Source organism: Pan paniscus, chromosome 21 (assembly GCF_029289425.2).
Source record: "Pan paniscus chromosome 21, NHGRI_mPanPan1-v2.0_pri, whole genome shotgun sequence".
Classification (NCBI taxonomy): domain Eukaryota; kingdom Metazoa; phylum Chordata; class Mammalia; order Primates; family Hominidae; genus Pan; species Pan paniscus.
The window spans coordinates 3,664,341-3,683,546 of record NC_073270.2 but is presented as its reverse complement, the minus strand read 5'-3'; the positions used below and the strand labels follow the sequence as shown (position 1 = coordinate 3,683,546).

The 19,206-nt window shown below is 50.5% G+C and overlaps 2 protein-coding genes across 6 annotated transcripts in view; one reads left to right on the top strand and one right to left on the bottom strand.

The window, feature by feature from the left end:
- The window catches only part of EBF4 (EBF family member 4), a 67,434-nt gene extending 65,547 nt beyond the window's left edge, over positions 1–1,887 (bottom strand). The window contains exons 1-2 of one of the 4 annotated variants that reach the window (XM_034946986.3): positions 1,488–1,887; positions 861–982 (exon numbers count right to left, since the gene is read on the bottom strand). In XM_034946986.3, coding sequence (XP_034802877.2) covers positions 861–982; positions 1,488–1,796 — 431 coding nt within the window. In that variant the 5' untranslated portion in view covers positions 1,797–1,887. Of the gene's footprint in view, positions 1–860; positions 1,253–1,487 lie in introns of those variants that run through there. The other 3 variants (XM_063601117.1, XM_034946988.3, XM_063601118.1) reach the window with 3 other exon arrangements.
- Positions 1,888–5,993: 4,106 nt separating this feature from the next.
- IDH3B (isocitrate dehydrogenase (NAD(+)) 3 non-catalytic subunit beta) overlaps positions 5,994–19,206 on the top strand; it is a 30,077-nt gene continuing 16,864 nt past the window's right edge. The window contains exon 1 of one of the 2 annotated variants that reach the window (XM_034946996.2): positions 5,994–6,101. The gene's annotated coding sequence lies outside the window, so the exon portion shown is untranslated. The remainder of the gene's footprint in view (positions 6,102–19,206) is intronic. The other variant, XM_034946995.2, reaches the window with a different exon arrangement.

Genomic DNA, 19,206 nt, shown 5'->3' with positions numbered 1-19,206 from the left:
GTCAGCAGAGCTGGCACCTCCCTAATTCTAACCACAGTGACTCCCCATAGGATACCTAAATGCCTCCCTCCATGGTCACAGCTGAAGGTGCAAAAAGCCAGGGGGTGCAGGGGCTTTAGGGGCAGGTCAATAAACTTTTAAAGTTCGCTTTCAAATCCTGGAGTCAATCCCCTACTGAGATTCCCAGACCCCTGCAAAGGAGTCAGAGGAGACCGGCGCGGGTGCTGGGTTCCCAGGGACTCTCTGCCTTCCAAAGGACCTACCAGAAAAACACCCGAGGGAAAGGCAGGGGCCCTGCCCAGTTCCCAGGCCAATCAGTCCAGCCAGGCCGACTGCCCACCTCATCTCTTCGCCACTGTCCAGCCCCCAGCCGCTTCTCTGGCTCTGCACACCCCCATCCTCCAACTCTGAGGGGCGTGGGAAAGGAAAAAGGGGGCTGGGTTTCGTGCCTTTCCTGACAGAGAGCTGCGGAATTGGACAAGGAGAGTCACTGGGACTGCCCAGGAAGGAGGGGCTGGACGTTCCTAGACGGCCGGTGGCTGTGGGTCATGGCTCGGAGCTCTGCCTCTTCTCTCAGAGCCATAGACAGCCCGGCTGGGGTGGCGTTCACCGCCGCACCCGCGAGCGGCCGTCAGAAATCTACCGGGGCAGCCCGGAGTGGAGGCAGAAGCCCCGCCCCAGCCCGCCCCACAACCTCAGGAGGCAGCACAGGCACTCCGGACGGGGTGGGCGGGGGAGCTCGCCGGGACCGTCCAGAGTTAGGGCTCCTTCCGCCCCTGGCTCCAGCAGCTCCAGCAAGCTGAGCTGAGGCGGCGCGGAGCCGTCCAACCCGAGCGCACCGGGTCCGGTCGAGCGCTTACCTCTGCGCCGCGGTGCTGGCGTCCAGGATGCCCGCGCCCTGCATCCAGGAGCGCACTGAGCCCAGGCCGGCGGGCAGCAGCGGCTCCTCCTTCAGGTTCAGCCCGCTGCGGGGCAGAGCGTCCTGCGCAGGGAACATGAGGGCGCGCGGTGAGTGAGCGCCCCCGCCGCCCCGGATCCGGTCCCGCTGAGGCTGCGGGCGTCTAGCTCAGCCCGACCCGACGGCACCAGGCGCCTCCAGCAGCGCAGCGCCGAGTCCGGGTGGCTCAGTGCGCGCTCGCCTCTTGGGCGCTCCCTCGGAGAAAGCGGGTCCGCGGGCGCCGGCGCTGTCCCCTCCCCTCCTGGGGCGCTGGGCGGGGAGATGGAGGGATTCCCCCGCGGCCTGAGCGCTGGCGGGCGGACTGCGAGCGGGGCGGGGAGGGCGGGGAGCGGAGCCCGCACCCGGTCCGCGCGGAGGCGCCCCAGAGGCGCGCTCTGGCGGCTGCCCGGGGCCGCGGTCGTCGGAGGGGGGGGCCCGAGCGCCCCGGGAGCTGCCTCGGGCAAGGCGGGGGCGCGGGGCTGCCCGCCCTTTCCCCCTCGGCGCCCCCACCTCCCGCCCGCCCGCGGCGCCAGCGCGGGGCGCTGATTACCATCCGGGAGGCGGAGGCTGCGGGCGCGGAGCTCGGCGGCGGCGGCGACAGTGGCGGCAGCGGCGGCAGGAGCAGCAGCAGCCGCGCGTCCCGGGGAAAGGCTGGGGCCGCGCCGGGCCAGCAGACGCCGCCGCCGCCAGCGCCCCGCGTGCCCCGGCGTCCCGGCCCTGCCGTAGCCCCGGGCGGCAGCACCTGGAGCAGCAGCAGCAGCAGCCCGGCCGACTCCCCCCGGGGCCCGGTTCCCGCGCCGCCCCGCCGCGGCCGCCGCCGCCCGCCGCTCCCCGGGGCCTGGCCTCGGGCCCGGGCCATCCCGCCGCCGCCGCCGCCGCTCCCGGGGGAGCGGTAGCCGAAGGGAGGGAGCGCAGGCGGGAGGAGGGATGTCGGGAGCGGGCGGGCCCAGGGGACGGGGGCCCGGGGGAGGCGGGGGCGGGGCGGCGCGGCCGGCCGAGGGGCGGCCGGGGACGTGACATCATCGGGGGAGGAGCGGCCGGGCCCGGGCCGCGGCGGCGGGGCGGACCCTGGCGAGTCGGTCGCCTGGGCTGGGGGCTGCGGCCTGGTCGAGGCCGCGGGAGGGAACGGAAGAGCCCGGCGGGGGCCACGGAAACCCGCGCAGGGAGGATCTGGGGCCGCGCGGCGAGGGAGCCCGGCCCGAGCGGGAGGTGCGCGCCCCGCTGCGCTCGGGAACCTCCGCGGCCTCCCCGTCGCCGCCGGACGAAGCCCCGGCGTCTTCGCGGCCTCATCTCCCTCCCCCGGCACCCGCCGTACTCTCCGCGCCCGACGCCTTGTGCCTGGACTTGCTGCTCATTTTGACGCCTCCGAGCTTTCGCTCTTGACGTTTTTCTCCCGCGTGACTGTACTCCCGCATTTCCCCGGCGACCCTGACCTCACTTTCACCCCAGCTAAGGACTGAAACGTCTCTGCCGTAGGCTGCGGCCCCAGACAAGCTGGGCGAGGTCCCTGCATCCAACCATCCCTATTCCTGATGCTGGGTTACCTAAGCCTAAAGCATTTTCAGTTTCCATCTGTGCCTTTCAGGAACCTCCTGATTTCTGATTGCAAGTTGGACAGGTAGGCTCAGAGGCCAGCTCACCTCCTGTTTCTCCCCAGCCGCGTCCCGTCTCAGATCCCATTCCTTTTTTTTATTAGTTCCTGGCACAGAAGTCGCCTGGCCCTTGACCGTGAGGCAGAGACATTTCTGCCCCTCTCCCCACGTTGTCCTGGCCAGGCTTTGAGCAAGCCCAGACTGAGTCCAGCACTTTCCTGCAGAACAGCATGGGGGCCACCTGCCCTGCCTGCCATGTTCACGCTCAGACACCCCTGCAATAACACCTTCCTGCTCCAACTCACTCCCATCCTCTTCTGGGGGGCCTCCAAGTGTGAGTTAGTGTTCTGTCGCACATTGGCCCAGATGAGGCGTCCTGGGGGCACTGCTGGTTCTCCTACCATCACAGAGGCCCTCTCGCATCCTTTCCTGGTCTCTTTACCACCCCTTCTCTCTATGCCTCTCCCCATCACCCACAGGGGGCTGCCATTCCCACCGGGACTCCTTCAGGTCTCAGCTTTTACCCTAGGTGGGATTATCAAACATGGGTCTCTCCTTAAGACAATTCTTAAGCCAGTCTCTTTCTCCATCTCCTGATCTGCCTCTCTAAATCTTGCTTCTCACAGTGTGGTCCCCGGACCAGCAGCATTGACATCACCTGGGAGCTGGTGAGGAATGCAGACTCTTAGGCCCTGCCAGGACCTGCTGAATCAGAACCTGCGATTTCCCAAGACCTGTACACACATTACATGTGAGAAGCCCCCCAGAGCTGTTCCACACTTGCTCCACTCCTCTCCCCAACATTCAGACCCACCTCTGGCTCTCTCATTTCCAGCAGACACCCTTCCTCTTACCCAGTGGAGAGGGCTCAGGGAATCTTGGCAGAACCCTGCTGGCACCATCAGCGGCGTATGCTCCTCCTCGTTTCTGTCTTTTCACCCGTTCTCTTCTCTCGGTCTTCCACTGTGGAGATGGATGTGGAACCTTTTTGCTTAGTCCTGTCTTCTGCCTTTCCTGAGGTTACCCCACCGATCTCCTGTTTGTGTCTCAATATGTTCTTTTCTCTGCTCAGATCTCCCCATTCTTAAAAGAACTGTCCCCTCCTCCTCGCCTCCTTCTTCAATTTCTGCCCCTCCTGTGTCTGAGACCGTTCACAGGAACGCTCTGCCAAGGATGCCTGACTGGCCCCCAGCAAGCCACTCCTGGGGCCCTTGTGGGCTGGCTCCCTTCCAGCCCTGCCTTCCTGCTTCTGCTCTCAGACTCCGTGGTCTCTCTTGGGCTTCAGGCAGCAGTGGGCTACCCCACCCCCCAACCCCACACACACGGGAAACCACCCTGGTGACCAGATATATATATACATATATATATGCGTGTGTATGTATTTACACACACCTGGGAAATATATATCTCTGGTGTATATATATTTACACACACCTGGGAAACCGCCCTGATGACCAGAGCACACTGTCTTTCTCCTCTGCCCTCTGAGCACCTCAAGCTGCTGTGCCTGGCGCTCTTCTTCTGTTCTCCCCTCACAGAATTCGCGTTCCTCCACAGTCTCAGGGAACATCTTTGAGGAAATGGTCTCCCCATATGGGACTCTCACTTCTGTCAGTCCTGAGCATCAGTGGGTGAGGACAGGGCTGGGCTTGGCCCTCAGAGAGGAGAGGAGCACCTGCCTCCGGAGAGGGTCCCTATCCCAAGAGGCTCTGTCCCTAGGCTGGGATGGGGCTTGGTCTCCACAGGTTCACTCTCCACCAGCCAGCTCTTCTTCCTGACTCCCCTGTGTCTGTGTTGGGCACCTCCTCCTGCTGCCCACCAGGCTTGGAGTTTGGGAATCATCTCCAATACTTTTCTCTCCCTGTCCTGCAGCTACCTGTTTGTTTGGTCTTAAGGGGTCTCCCTTCCCTTTCCTCCCTACCCCAGTGCCCACAGAGAATATATAACAGCAAAACGTACTTTTCCTCCACTGGACTCCACCCTGGCTTGGAGCAGATATGGAATTCCCAGTCCTGCCCACAGCCTCCTCCCTTGGCTCCCGTCCCCAGCTGCTCACCCCCAAACACCCCCATCCTCCTGCCACAGTTTTAAAAAGCGTTGCTTGGATTGGGCCATCGCCTGCTTAGAAACTTTAATGTCTTTTGTGGCTTCTCAAATAGACATTTAGGCCCTTAGTTTGGGAACATTCTAGGCCCTTTGATGCCCTATCCAATTTCTCTTGCCGGCCAGCCTTACCTCCACTCCCTTGCTGTGTGAGTTTCTTGCTTATCCAGCATGGGAGATCACACCGTTTCCCAAACCCAGCTCCCTGTCTCCCAGCTCCAGCCTTCATGCTGGCTGGCCCTTCCTGCCGGAATGCCCTCACTTTGCAGCATTCCTTTTTGTGATGGTTGAAGTGATTTGGTTGGAGTGCTTTTCATTCTGGAAGGTTGTCCCCAAGATAGATTGGGGGATAGATGCTCAGAATTAACCTGCGCAGAAGGTGGAATCAGTCAGCCCAGGAAAGTGGCACTGAGTTAAGGCTCAGTCATAGCTGGGGCAGACTCCCAACTTGCATGGGTTTCTGTTCTATCCTAACCACATGGAACAGAAAACCAGCCAGGATGGTGTTTGAGGCTTCCCAGAGCCTGCAGCCCCAGAGAAGTGCTCCTGGGTTAGAGCTGCTGAACCAAGGGGTGATGAAGGGAGGAAGGTCAATGAGCAGTTCTGGGGCAGCACTTGGGGGTCGGAGGTGAGTGTCTCTGCTTTAGATCCAGGTGAAAGTCTGTTGTTTCTTGGAACCCTCTGTGCGCTTTTATTTTGCATTAGTTATCTTACTTTTTAACCTTTTATTTTTTTTTTTTTAGAGTCAGGGTCTCACTCTGTCACCCAGGCTGGAGTGCAGTCGCGCGATAATAGCTCACTGCATCCTCAAACTCCTGGGCTCAAGTCCTCCCTCCTTAGCCTCTCAAGTAGCTGGGATTGCAGGTGTGCACCACCATGCCTGGCTAATATAATTTTTTTTTTTGAGACAGAGGTCTTGCTGTGTTGCCCAGGCTGGTCTCGAACTCTTGGCCTCAAGTGATCCTCATGCCTTGGCCTCCCAAAGTGCTGGGATTATAGGTGTGAGCCACTGTGCCGGCCATGCATTATTTATCTTAGTTCCTTTGTATATTTTCCCGTTCCAGCTGCTGCATCTTCTCCATGAGAAAGGAATTTGGTGGGTGGGGTGGGGCAAAGTGCTGCAACTGTGGCCACAGAGAGCTACAGGGGTGGTGATGACAGAGGAAGCTTGGTGCACGCCTGCAGAGAATGCCACTCTTTTCTGGCAGGGGCTCACCACAAACCCTTAGGCCAGAGCCTTGGGTCTCATTCTACCCTTTCATTGTGCTCATGTCCACGAGAAGGGCTTTTTTGTGAGTGGCCAGTGCTAGAGAGTGAGCAGATAATGAAACCCAGGTGGCGCCCTTATGAGCTCACAGTCAGGTGGCAGGAGACTCATGAATGCTCAGTGTCACTCTGGAGTGACCTGGGCTGTTACAGAAGCGGAGCAAGTCCTGGGACAAGCACAGAAAAAGGGCCTGAGCCTGAAGGTGAGGAGGGGCCCGGGAGCAGCTTGTGTAAGGACTAGCAGAGCGGAATGAATGGGTTTGCTGCACTTCCTTCAAGGTGGAGGTTTTAGCACCCAGCACCGGGAGGGTCATGCTGGTGCCTAACATGCCATGCTAAGGAGTTTGGACATTTTTTCTGTAGGTCTAGTCATAAAACAATGGTTTTTTTTACATCAGCAGAACTCCCCCACGCCTCCGCCGCCTTAAGCGGGTGCAAACCATATAAAACAGATAGGAAGTGGTGAGTTAGGCTGAGGCGCGCTTGGCCACGCTGTGTGTTGGGCCATAGCGCCCCCTGGAGGCCCCAGAGTGTGATGCCGGCACTTGGATCCACTTCCTGTCAAGTCCCCGATGGTAATTAAAATTAAAGGAGGAATACAAAAACTAAAGCGCGCATTAATTATGGCAATTCTCATAGTTCCATGAAGAAATCCAGAATGACAAGGGCCGTCCAAGAAGGTGGTCTGGTAGGTATGCGCCAGCTCTGGGCCTTCCTCGCTGTTGATTCCTGAGGCCTCTTCGATTGCTTCAAGAAAACCCCACACCACAAGCATCAGTATTGCCTTAGGATCCATCCCATCCCACATCTAGGCTGAGTTATTCAATCTTGAATAATAAAACAATAGGAGCCATCGTGGTGGACCCTTTGGCAGGAGAGTCGCGCTCCTATCCCCAGGCTCTGGGATCATTGGTCCTGGTTGTTCACACACCTGCCAATCACAAACCACTTCAAAGACACCCGGTCTCAATGCCCATTGAGGAAGAGGAAGGGAACCGTTTTCCCAGTGCAGCAAGCTATGCCCACTCCCTGCTATTTTGCAGAGCACGGCTGTTCCCTGCAGTCTCGAACCTTAAACTGCAGCAGCACCCAACACTATCCCTGATGGCTGCCCCTTAGCTACTCATAGGCAATGGCAACAATTTTGAAATATTATATATACACATATATATATATTTACCGGTGGGGCAAGATCAAATTCATTTTCAAATTGCTGGGGAGGGCCAGGCGCGGTGGCTCACCCCTGTAACCCCAGCACTTTGGGAGGCCAAGGCGGGTGGATCATTTGAGGCCAGGAGATCGAGACCAGCCCAGCCAACATGGCAAAAACCCGCTTCTACTGAAAAAAATCAAACAAAATGAAACAAAAACAATACAAAGAAAACAAAAATTATCCGGGTGCAGTGGCATGTGCCTCTAGTCCCAGCAACACGGGAGGCAGGGGCTCAGAACTACTATAGAGTACTTGAAATAAATAAGTAAAAGCTCAGCGCAGTTAAATTCCAAGTACATTGGGAGCAAACCTGAGTTCAAGTTACTTGGTTTAAATCAATGTCTCGCCACTGGCGTAAACTGAACTTCAGTACTATGGCTACATTGTCATCATTCTCACTTGACCCAACATCCGGTTGGCAGTAGGTGCGTTTATTCTAGATCACGTTTGAGTTTCTTTTTTTTTTTTTTTTGAGATGGAGTCTCGCTCCCGTCGCGCAGGCTGGAGTACAGTGGCACGAGCTAGGCTCACTACAACCTCCACCTCCCGGGTTCAAGTGATTCTCCTTCCTCAGCCTCTCGAGTAGCTGGGATTATAGGAGTGCGCCACCACGCCTGGCTAATTTTTGTAATTTTAGTAGAGACGGGGTTTCGCCATGTTGGCCAGGCTGGTCCCGACCTTCTGACCTCAGGCGATCCACCCACCCTGGCCTCCCAAAGTGCTGGGATTACAGGCATGAGCCACCGCGCCTGCCTTGAGTTTCCTAAAATGCTGAACTTAAGTCAGAATCCCATCTCTGCCACTCACTGGATTTGTAAACTTATACTGAGCCTCAGTTTCCCATCAAATGAGAATGATAGCACACAGTTGTGAAGGTGAAATAAAATTAAACACGAGGAAAACAATTTTACAAACTTTTGAACACTATACCTGCGTAAGGTTGCTATTCTGGGCGTTCAGCACCTTGGGTTTTCCTGTGGAAGCAGGAAAGATATATAACTGTCTTTGTTGGAGACATTAAGCAGCTTATTTCATTTTCCAAATAGATACTAGGGACAAATATTTATACTTAAACTATTACATTAAAAACAAAAAAGCAAGAGCGTAATATTAAAAAAAAAAAAAAAGCATGAGAAGTGCTTGAACCCAGGAGGAAGAGGCTGTTGCAGTGAGCTGATCGTGCCACTGCACTCCAGCCTGGGCAACAGAATGAGACTGTCTCAAAAAACAAAAACAAAAACCCAAATTGCTGGGGAGGTAGGAGGAGGGTGGGGGAGTGGGGGCAAGAAGAAAGGAAACTATTATCCTTGAGGTAGAGCAGGGTGGGGTAGGGGTAGGGGGGTGAGGGGAATATAGGGTAGGCAGGAGGGAGCTATTTTTCCCCTTGTCCCGGGTGAAGTGGGGACAGGACTTGGCAGAGGCTGATTCTCCATGAGGCTTAATCTTCAGGCTTTCATCTACACCGGCCCCTTCCAAGGACCCTCGAATGTTCCTTGTGACAGGTTCACATGGTTACATATAATTGTGTATTCATAATTTTGTATTCTTCTTAAGGAGTTACTCCTCCAATTGTATAAGCTTCAGGTCTCCCAAAATCTAGATCTTCTGGTGGGACCTGGAGTTGGGTAGGAACAGTTCAGGTAAGAGATAATAAAGACCTAAACTAAAACAAGTTCAGTGGGGAGGGATGCGTTTCTTAATAGAAAAGTGCTGTCATTTACTGGCCTGTAGCTCTTACAGATGAAGATGTTTGATTCTTTTCTTCTTTTCTGTATCCATAGTGCTGTGAATAGTCCTTGGAGGATAAATATTTGTGGATGAATACTTGTCTGGGAGGTAGAGGTTAGAAACTCATGATTGATTGCCTATGTGGGGTCCCACAGGGTGCCCCAAAGAGATGAGCTCCCAGCCGGGCGCGGTAGCTCATGCCTGTAATCCCACCACTTTGAGAGGCCAAGGCAGGTGGATCACCTGAGGTCAGCCTGGCCAACATGGTGAAACCCCGTTTCTACTAAAAATACAAAAAATTAGCTGGGTGTGGTGGCACGCACCTGTAGTTCCAGCTACTCAGGAGGCTGAGGCAGGAGAATTGCTTGAACCTGGGAGGTGAAAGTTGCAGTGAGCCCATATTGCGCCACTGCACTATAGCCTGGGTGACAGAACGAGACTCTGTCTTAAAAAATAAAAATAAAAAGAGCCCCCCACACCTATCCCTTGTCACCTATCCCTACTCTGCCGTGTCACCCAGGCCTATTCCTGGTGTTGGGGAGAGAGGTCTTAAGCTCCCTCTTTCCTTAGCCTTCAATGGCTGCTTGGCCTGGGGGAGCGAGGTCCTTGGAATGTGCCATGTGGTGGAAAGAACACCGGACTTGGGGTCTGGAGACCTGAACTCAGTAGGCAAGTTACTGACTTATTCTCAGCTGCAGTTACTTCATGGATAAGCCTGAGGTGCTGGTGGCCAAGTGATGCAACCGTAAGTGGTTAACAGCTTCCTCTTTTTTTTTTTTTTATTATACTTTAAGTTCTAGGGTACATGTGCACAACGTGCAGGTTTGTTACATATGTATACATGTGCCATGTTGGTGTGCTGCACCCATTAACTGGTCATTTACATTAGGTATATCTCCTAATGCTATCCCTCCCCCCACCCCACAACAGGCCCCGGGGTGTGATGTTCCCCTTCCTGTGTCCATATGTTCTCATTGTTCAATTTCCACCTATGAGTGAGAACATGCCGTGTTTGGTTTTTTGTCCTTGCGATAGTTTGCTGAGAATGATGGTTTCCAGCTTCATCCATGTCCCTACAAAGGACATGAACTCATCATTTTTTATGGCTGCATAGTATTCCATAGTGTATATATGCCACATTTTCTTAATCCAGTCTATCATTGTTGGACATTTGGGTTGGTTCCAAGTCTTTGCTGTTGTGAATAGTGCTGCAATAAACATACCCGTGCATATGTCTTTATAGCAGCATGATTTATATTCCTTTGGGTATATACCCAGTAATGGGATTGCTGGGTCAAATGGTATTTCTAGTTCTAGATCCCTGAGGAATCGCCACACTGACTTCCACAATGGTCGAACTAGTTTACAGTCCCACCAACCAGTGTAAACGTGTTCCTATTTCACCGCATCCTCTCCAGCACCTGTTGTTTCCTGACTTTTTAATGATTGCCATTCTAACTGGTGTGAGATGGTATCTCATTGTGGTTTTGATTTGCATTTCTCTGATGGCCAGTGATGATGAGCATTTTTTCATGTGTCTGTTGGCTGCACAAATGTCTTCTTTTGTGAAGCGTCTATTCATATCCTTCACCCACTTGTTGATGGGGTTGTTTGATTTTTTTCTTGTAAATTTGTTGAAGTTCTTTGTAGATTCTGGATATTAGCCCTTTGTCAGATGAGTAGATTGCAAAAATGCTCTCCCATTCTGTAGGTTGCCTGTTCACTCTGATGGTAGTTTCTTTTGCTGTGCAGAAGCTCTTTAGTTTAATTAGATCCCATTTGTCAATTTTGGCTTTTGTTGCCATTGCTTTTGGTGTTTTAGTCATGAAGTTCTTGCCCATGCCTATGTCCTGAATGGTATTGCCTAGGTTTTCTTCTAGGGCTTTTATGGTTTTAGGTCTAACATTTAAGTCTTTAATCCATCTTGAATTAATTTTTGTATAAGGTATAAGGAAGGGGTCCAGTTTCAGCTTTCTACCTATGGCTAGCCAGTTTTCCCAGCACCATTTATTAAATAGGGAATCCTTTCCCCATTTCTTGTTTTTGTCAGGTTTGTCAAAGATCAGATAGTTGTAGATGTGTGGCATTATTTCTGAGGACTCTGTTCTGTTCCATTGGTCTATATCTCTGTTTTGGTACCAAATCAATAAACATAATCCAGCATATAAACAGAACCAACGACAAAACCACATGATTATCTCAATAGATGCAGAAAAGGCTTTTGACAAAATTCAACAACTCTTCATGCTAAAAACTCTCAATAAATTAGGTATTGATGGGACGTATCTCAAAATAATGAGCCATTTATGACAGACCCACAGCCAATATCATACTGAATGGACAAAAACTGGAAGCATTCCCTTTGAAAACTGGCACAAGACAGGGATGCCCTCTCTCACCACTCCTATTCAACATAGTATTGGAAGTTCTGGCCAGGGCAATCAGGCAGGAGAAGGAAATAAAGGGTATTCAATTAGGAAAAGAAGAAGTCAAATTGTCCCTGTTTGCAGATGACATGATTGTATATCTAGAAAACCCCATCGTCTCAGCCCAAAATCTCCTTAAGCTGATAAGCAACTTCAGCAAAGTCTCAGGATACAAAATCAATGTGCAAAAATCACAAGCATTCTTATACACCAATAAGAGACAAACAGAGCCAAATCATGAGTGAACTCCCATTCACTACTGCTTCAAAGAGAATAAAATACCTAGGAATCCAACTTACAAGAGATGTGAAGGACCTCTTCAAGGAGAACTACAAACCACTGCTCAAGGAAATAAAAGAGGATACAAACAAATGGAAGAACATTCCATGCTCATGGGTAGGAAGAATCAATATCGTGAAAATGGCCATACTGCCCAAGGTAATTTATAGATTCAATGCCATCCCCATCAAGCTACCAATGACTTTCTTCACTGAATTGGAAAAAACTACTTTAAAGTTCATATGGAACCAAAAAAGAGCCCGCATTGCCAAGTCAATCGTAAGCCAAAAGAACAAAGCTGGAGGCATCACACTACCTGACTTCAAACTATACTACAAGGCTACAGTAACCAAAACAGCATGGTACTGGTAACAGCTTCCTCTTAAAAAATAAACTTGCTTTGTAGCATTTGCTGAATTTGTGGTGACTACACATTCCTACCATGGCTGATTTCAAACCACTAATGTGATATCACTGAACATGTTAGGAGAGACACACCATAGCCTCTTCAGAGCCTGAGCAATCCGATTCCAGCACACTCCTGTGTGGGTCTCAAGGACTAGGGTCTTACTTTATTTGAACAAAATGTTGGATGACGGACTCCCATATTCTGTGCCAAGCTGTATATGGGAAATTCCTTCTTCTTCTTCTTCCTCTTCTTCTTCTTCCTCTTCCCCTTCCTCTTCTTCTTCTCTTCCCCTTCTTCTTCCCCTTCTTCTCTTTCTTCCCCTTCTTCCCCTTCTTCCCCTCTCTTCTTCTTTCTTCTTCTTCTCCTTCTCCCTTCTTCTCCCTTCTTCTTCTCCCTTCTTTCTTCCTTTTTTTTTTTTTTTCAAATGCAGAGTCTCACTCTGTTTGCCCAGACTGGAGTGCAGTGGCTCGATTTTGGCTCACTGCAGCCTGGACCTCTGGGCTCAAGCGATCCTCCTGCCTCAGCCTCCTGAGTAGCTTGGACTACAGGGTTGTACCATCACACCTGGCTGATTTTCTAAAAAAATTTTTATAGGCCAGGAGTGGTGGCTTATGCCTGTAATCCCAGCACTTTGGGAAGCCGAAGCAGGTGGATCATCTGAGGTGAGGAGTTCAAGACCAGCCTGGCCAACATGGTGAAACCCTGTCTTTAAAAATACAAAAAAATTACCTGGGGTGGTGGCAGGCACCTGTAATCCCAGCTACTTGGGAGGCCAAGGCAGGAGAATCACTTGAACCTGGGAGGCGGAGGTTGCAGTGAACCAAGATCGCATAATTCTGCTCCAGCCTAGGCAACAAGAGCAAAACTCCATCTCGAAAAAAAAACAAAACAGTTTTTTTTTTTGTAGTGACAGGGTCTTGCCAAGTTGTCCAAGTTGGTTTCAAGCTCGTGGGCTCAAATGATCCCCCTGCGCTGGCCTCCCAAAGTGCTGAGATTACAGGCATGAGCCATTGCAGCCAGCCCAGCTGTTCTTTTTGCTGGTAAGATCATTTTATGTGGGCAAGATGTATGTGGATGATCACTTTGGCCCAATATCCATCTTTGTTTTTAGTTAAAAAATTATTTGCCTTTTTAAAATTATGACATAATTGACAGCAAAGTACCCAGATATTACATGCGCATGTTGGTAAATTTTTACACACATATACATCCATATAACCAACCATTCAGTTTAAGATACAGGGCATTTTCAACATCCCCAAATCCTCTCTGGTGCCTACTCCCAGTGAACACTTGCCGCTCAGGAGGTAACCCCCTCCTGATTCCTTGCACCATAAACTAGTTTTTCTCATTCTTGAAGTTCATGTAAATGACATCATGCATTATGTAGTTTTTAAATATCTGGCTTTCACTCATCATTACCTGTGAGATTTATCCACGTTGTTGTGTATAAGAGTATAATTCATTTGTTTTCATTCCTAGGTAGTATTCCTAGCACAAACTTTCAATAGTTTTAACTTTTTTTTTTTTTTTTTTGAGATGGAGTCTCGCTCTGTCGCCCAGGCTGGAGTGCAGTGGCGCGAATTCAGCTCACTGCAAGCTCCGCCTCCCAGGTTCACGCCAGTCTCCTCTCTCAGCCTCCTGAGTAAGTGGGACTACAGGCGCCCGCCACAATGTCCGGCTAATTTTTGTATTTTTAGGAGGGACGGGGTTTCACCATGTTAGCCAGGATGGTCTCGATCTCCTGACCTCGTGATCCACCCGCCTCAGCCTCCCAAAGTGCTGGGATTACAGGCGTGAGCCACCGTGCCCAGCCAGTTCTAACTTATTAAAACTTTTTTATGCTTCTCATGCCTGCTTTTGTCTCTCAACTCTGAAACTGTGGATCCCACTGGCCACATACTCAGTCCCATAATGCTCTGTTTCTCCTTGGCCCTGACCTATCCTCTACCACTTCACCTCCAACATCTGCCATGCCCTTCAGAATCCCATCTGTGAGGCAGTGGCTTACAGATGCAAGCACTTCTGGAGGCCAAGGCAGGCAAATTGCTTGAGCTCAGGAGTTTTAGATCAGCCTGGCCAAATGGTGAAACTCTGTTGCTCCAACAAATTAGCCAGGCCTGGTGATACATGCCTGCAGTCCCAGCTACTCGGGAGGTTGAGGTCAAAAAAAAAAAAAAAAGAATCCCCTCTGCAAAATTAACCAACTTCCTAATATTTTCAACATTTCTTTTAAAACTTTCTCTCACCACCAGCCTTAACTGAAACCTGAATGACACCTGTTAGGGAATGAATGTTTGTCTCCCTTAAATGCATATGTTGAAATCCTAACCCCCTAATTAACTGTATTTGGAGATAAAGGCTATGAGGAGGCCGGGCGTGGTGGCTCACACCTATAATCCCAACACTTTGGGAGGCTGAGGCAGGCAGATCACGAGGTCAGGAGATTGAGACCATCCTGGCTAACACAGTGAAACCCTGTCTCTACTATAAATACAAAAAATTAGCCAGGCGTGGTGGTGGGCACCTGTAGTCCCAGCTACTTAGGAGGCTGAGGCAGGAGAATCACTTGAACCTGGGAGGCGGAGGTTGCAGTGAGCCGAGATCAGGCCACTGCACTCCAGCCTGGTGACAGAGCGAGACTGTCTCAAAAAAAAAAAAAAAAAAAAAAAAGGCTATGAGGAGGTGATAAAGGCTGAAATGATAAAGGTCATAAAGGTGGATCCCTATCCGATAGGGCTAGTGCCCTTATGTGAAGAGGAAGGGACACTAAAACTCTCAATCTCCACTATGTGAGGACACAATGAGAAAGTGACCATGTGCAAGCCAGGAAGACAGCCCTCACCAGGACCCAAATCAACTGGTACCTTGATCTTCGACTTCCCAGCCTCCAGAACTCTGAGAAAATAAATTTCTGTTATTGAAGCCACGCAGTCTATGGCGTTTTGTGATGGTAACCTGAGCCAACTAAGACAACATCCAAGGATGCCTTTTTGCCTAAGGCATTCTCTAGCAGTTACTGTTTATTCTCTTTCACTTTGCTACATATAAATATCTTGGATTTTATTTTGCCCTCCTTTCAAGATAAGTTACTTTGTTACTGTTTCATGAATGCTGGCAGAAGACAGGAGATTCCTAGATTAGAGACAAAGCAAAGCATATTAACACAGCATAGCAAGTAGCAAAAGCATCCTGTTTGCATCAGCTCCCCTTGTTCCCTAAATTCCACAAGGAAAATGGGAAGGAGCCTTATGGATTCTGTGCATGCACTGGGTTTGTGTCCCACGTGAGGAACATTGAGCCTGGGGAACCCCCTCTTTCATAGACAGCAGTAAGCAAGTCTGCTCTTTGTCCTGGAGAGAGATATTAACCTAATTCCTCAAGGTGGCTTACTGCAATGCACGACCCTGATAAACAGCCCAGGAAAGAGGGGTCAGGGCCTTGTAGTCTTGGCATACTCAGTAAAAATGTGCTGGGACGTTCAGGGCCTCTGACAGCTTTCCTCTCCCAATAATTGACCTTACACATTCTTGGCCAAAGTGGAATATTCCCATGAGTATACCACTCCATCTGCCACTCCAATCAATCTGATCACCCTAGACTGGGATCAAATTTGCTCAATTTGTCTCAGACAGAATTTACTACCAATAGAACCTCAAGCAAGATGAGGCCAACCAACAGTATTGGCTTCAACAATGCCACCCGGCGTCTCAGACTCAGTCACCTGTGAATAAGTCTCAAGGGGATCAGTAGGCCTTAGTAGGCCAGGATACAGTCTAAGGCCTGGTCATTATCCATTATGACCTGCATAAGTGAGTTGTAGACTAATCTACTGGTCCTCAATGTCATCGCCAGTAATTATATGAAGTGATAGATGGGCCAAAAGCAACCCTCATCCCTAATGGAGAGACATCACATGGCCCACATACAAACATACACCCAAAAGGTTATGTGTTACCTGAATTCAGAATTTGTTGTTGATTCTGATTTGGATTATCATTACACTGGTTTGGTTTAGCCACATGGATGGTGTCACCTAACGCTTGCATCCTCAGACACCATACATGAACCAAAGCCACTTGGGTGACAGGAAAAGTGCCTGTGCTTTGTACCAATCAGACAAACAAGGTTGTGCTGGATGGTGTGTTTGTGCATGTATGGGGTAAGGGGAGGTTCCATATTTGGGAGCTGCCATTGATGGCTGGCAAAGGCCACAACTGAATAGTCAGGACTGGCCACCTCCTTATGAATTCCCCTGTTTTCATAGCATGCAGGCAGCATGATAAATCCAGAAAGGGTAAGACTGTCAGCTGCAGCTGCTGCTCAACTCAGATGAACGAGATGATGGTTTTTCTAGGTTTCAATGCTGGATCTAGAGGACAAAGAGCACACTGATCATTCTCCACTGTTTGCACCTGCTGGCATCTAAGGTGTCTTCTCGCAGGCTTCCTGGCTATGAAAGCAGCATATCTCATTCCAGTAGCCATAACTTCATCATTTCTCCGATCTTTCCCTACTCATACCCAGACCTTTTGTCTGCTAGGGCGAGGCGTGAGTGAGACAAGGACATTTTCACAAAATTTACAGACATCCATTGTATCTCGCACCTTGGCCTATGTGAGCCAGTGTGAGAGAACTTGGCAAGGAATGTACTCAACCAATGTACTCAATTTGGCAAGCAATTGTATTCAATGAGTACACTGATCTGGGATCAGGTTAATCTGTCAAGAGAATCCAAGTGGCTAAACCAGAATTAGAAATAAGTTAGAATCCCCTAAGTCCCCTTTTGCTGGGCTGACACCTGGAGGGTGCACCAAGCAGGCTGGTGTGGGGTTGCTGTTGGGTTGGGGTGGGAGAGGAAAGAAAGAAGAAGCACCATGCTCCCAACTTTTCAGAATAGATCTGTATAACCCTCCACCTGTTTTCATCCTGATCAGTACCCAGGAAGTGGCTGAAAGGAGATGATCTTTGGAGATAGCTGCATTCAGTGATCATACTGCCTCGCTGAAGTATGTGGCCCAGAAGGAGTTGATGGAGGTAGCCAGAAGCTTTGGAGGAGGCCATTCCAGTGCTCAATAATACCAGATACTAGCAGATGGTAGGGAGCCTGGCATGTCCATTGAATACTTTGACTACTGGCCCATTGTTGGGTGGCTTTTGCAATAAAAGGTGCATCACTGTCAGACTGTAGGTGGTCTGAGAATCCAAAAACTTGACATGACTTAGTTTCAGGGGCCAAAATAGTGTGACTGGGGCCACAGACTCTATTCAGACTAGAACAGACAAGAACAGCAACATTATAACCTGAAAACGTTCTGACAGAAGTGAGGCACCAATGACACAGCCTGGGGAGGGGGTCAGCTATCTGATATCTGGACAATCATCCAGGAGCAACTGGGGGCAATACTCTGTGTGCAATGCGGCCTCCTTCCCTGCAAGACAAATGGCTCAAATTTTGGGAGGCACCACAGCTGCGGTATGTAGTGGTGTCTTCTGCATCAGAAACACATAGTTGTTTTGTTGTTGTTGTTGTTGTTGTTTTTTGAGACAGAGTCTCACCGTGCAGTGATGCGATCTCGGCTCACTGCAACTTCTGCCCCCCAGGTTCAAGCGAATCTCCTGCCTCAGCCTCCCAAGTAGGTGGGATTACAGGCGCCTGCCACCACACCTGGCTACTTTTTGTAGTTTTAGTAGAGACGGGGTTTCACCATGTTGGCCGGGCTGGTCTCAAACTCCTGACGTCAAGTGATCCGCCTATCTTGGCCTCCCAAAGTACTAGGATTACAGGTGTGAGTCACTGCGCCTGGCCTGAAACAGTTTTTGACTTTGTGCTCAGTCCACGATGGTGAATGTGTTGTTATGTCTTGTTTGATGACGGATCTAGGTGGTGATGGTGGTGGTATGGGCAGTGAAGTCTGGATCAGCAGCTTGACTACAGTTTGTCTCATTAGAGAAGGGCCCTTACCATGGGCATCTCTGTGAGTAACTTGGGCATCTGATTGGCAGCTGAAATTATTTCCACAATATGCAGCTGCAATAGGGAATGTCTTTAATCTTCCAGTCTTGTGGGCAAGATAGCTAGGCCATTGGCAACCACACAAAAGGCAGTAAAAATGTTGAAGGGCTCATCACGGGGAGTATTGGCCAGAACTATCAGCACTCCCTTGAGCTCTGTCCATTGAGTGGAGCAGTCATGCTTGCTTTTTTTAAAATTATTGTTTATTATTATTTTTTTAAATTTGAGATGGAGTTTCGCTCTGTTGCCTAGACTGGAGTGCAATGGCGCGATCTCGGCTCACTGCAACCTCCGCCTCCTGAGTTCAAGCAATTCTCTTCCCCTAGCCTCCCAAGTAGCTGGGATTACAGATGCACGCCACCACGCCCGGCTAATTTTTGTATTTTTAGTAGAGACGGGGTTTCACCACATTGGCCAGGCTGATCTGGAACTCCTGACCTCAAGTGATCCACCCGCCTCGGCCTCCCAAAGTGCTGGGATTACAGGCGTGAGCCACCACGCCCAGCCCATGCCTGTTTTTGGTTCTGCATAGCTGGTGCTGAGGTTGAACGTGGACACTATAAGGTGTCAGCCTAGCCAAACCATCATTGTACCAGGCCAGGTGCCTAGGGAACCCTCTGTGACTTGAGGGCCCCATTGAGCCAGCAGCTTTGCTTCAAGTGGTGAAGTTAGGAAAAGATTTCCCCTGAAGGGATTTTTGCTGCCACTTTTTCATGTAAAACCCAGCTAATATTAGGACCAGGCCAGCTGTGTTCCTGAATACAGTATTTCCATTGGATTAATAATGCCTTTTGTGCCCCTCCCTTAATAGCCACCAAATCCAAATTGACCCATCCCAAAATGGGAGTGTCAGTTTGGAGAGTCACAGGACCTTTTTGGGTCGGTAACAAGTTAGTGGGTACCTTTTTAAAAAGGGGATGGGGGCCTGGCATGGTGTTTCATGCCTGTAATCCCAGCACTTTGAGAGGCCGAGGAGGGCAGGTCGCTTGAGGTCAGGAGTTCAAGATCAGCCTGGCCAACATGGTGAAACTCTGTCTCTACTTAAAAACAACCACCAAACAAAAAAGCCAGGTGTGGTTGCGCATGCCTGTAGTCCCAGTTACTCGGGAAGCTGAGGCAGGAGAATAGCTTGAACCTGGGAGGTGGAGGTTGCAGTGAGCTGAGATCATGCCACTGCACTCCAGCCTGGCAGCCGGGGAGACAGAGCAAGACTCTGTCTTAATAAAATAAAATAAAA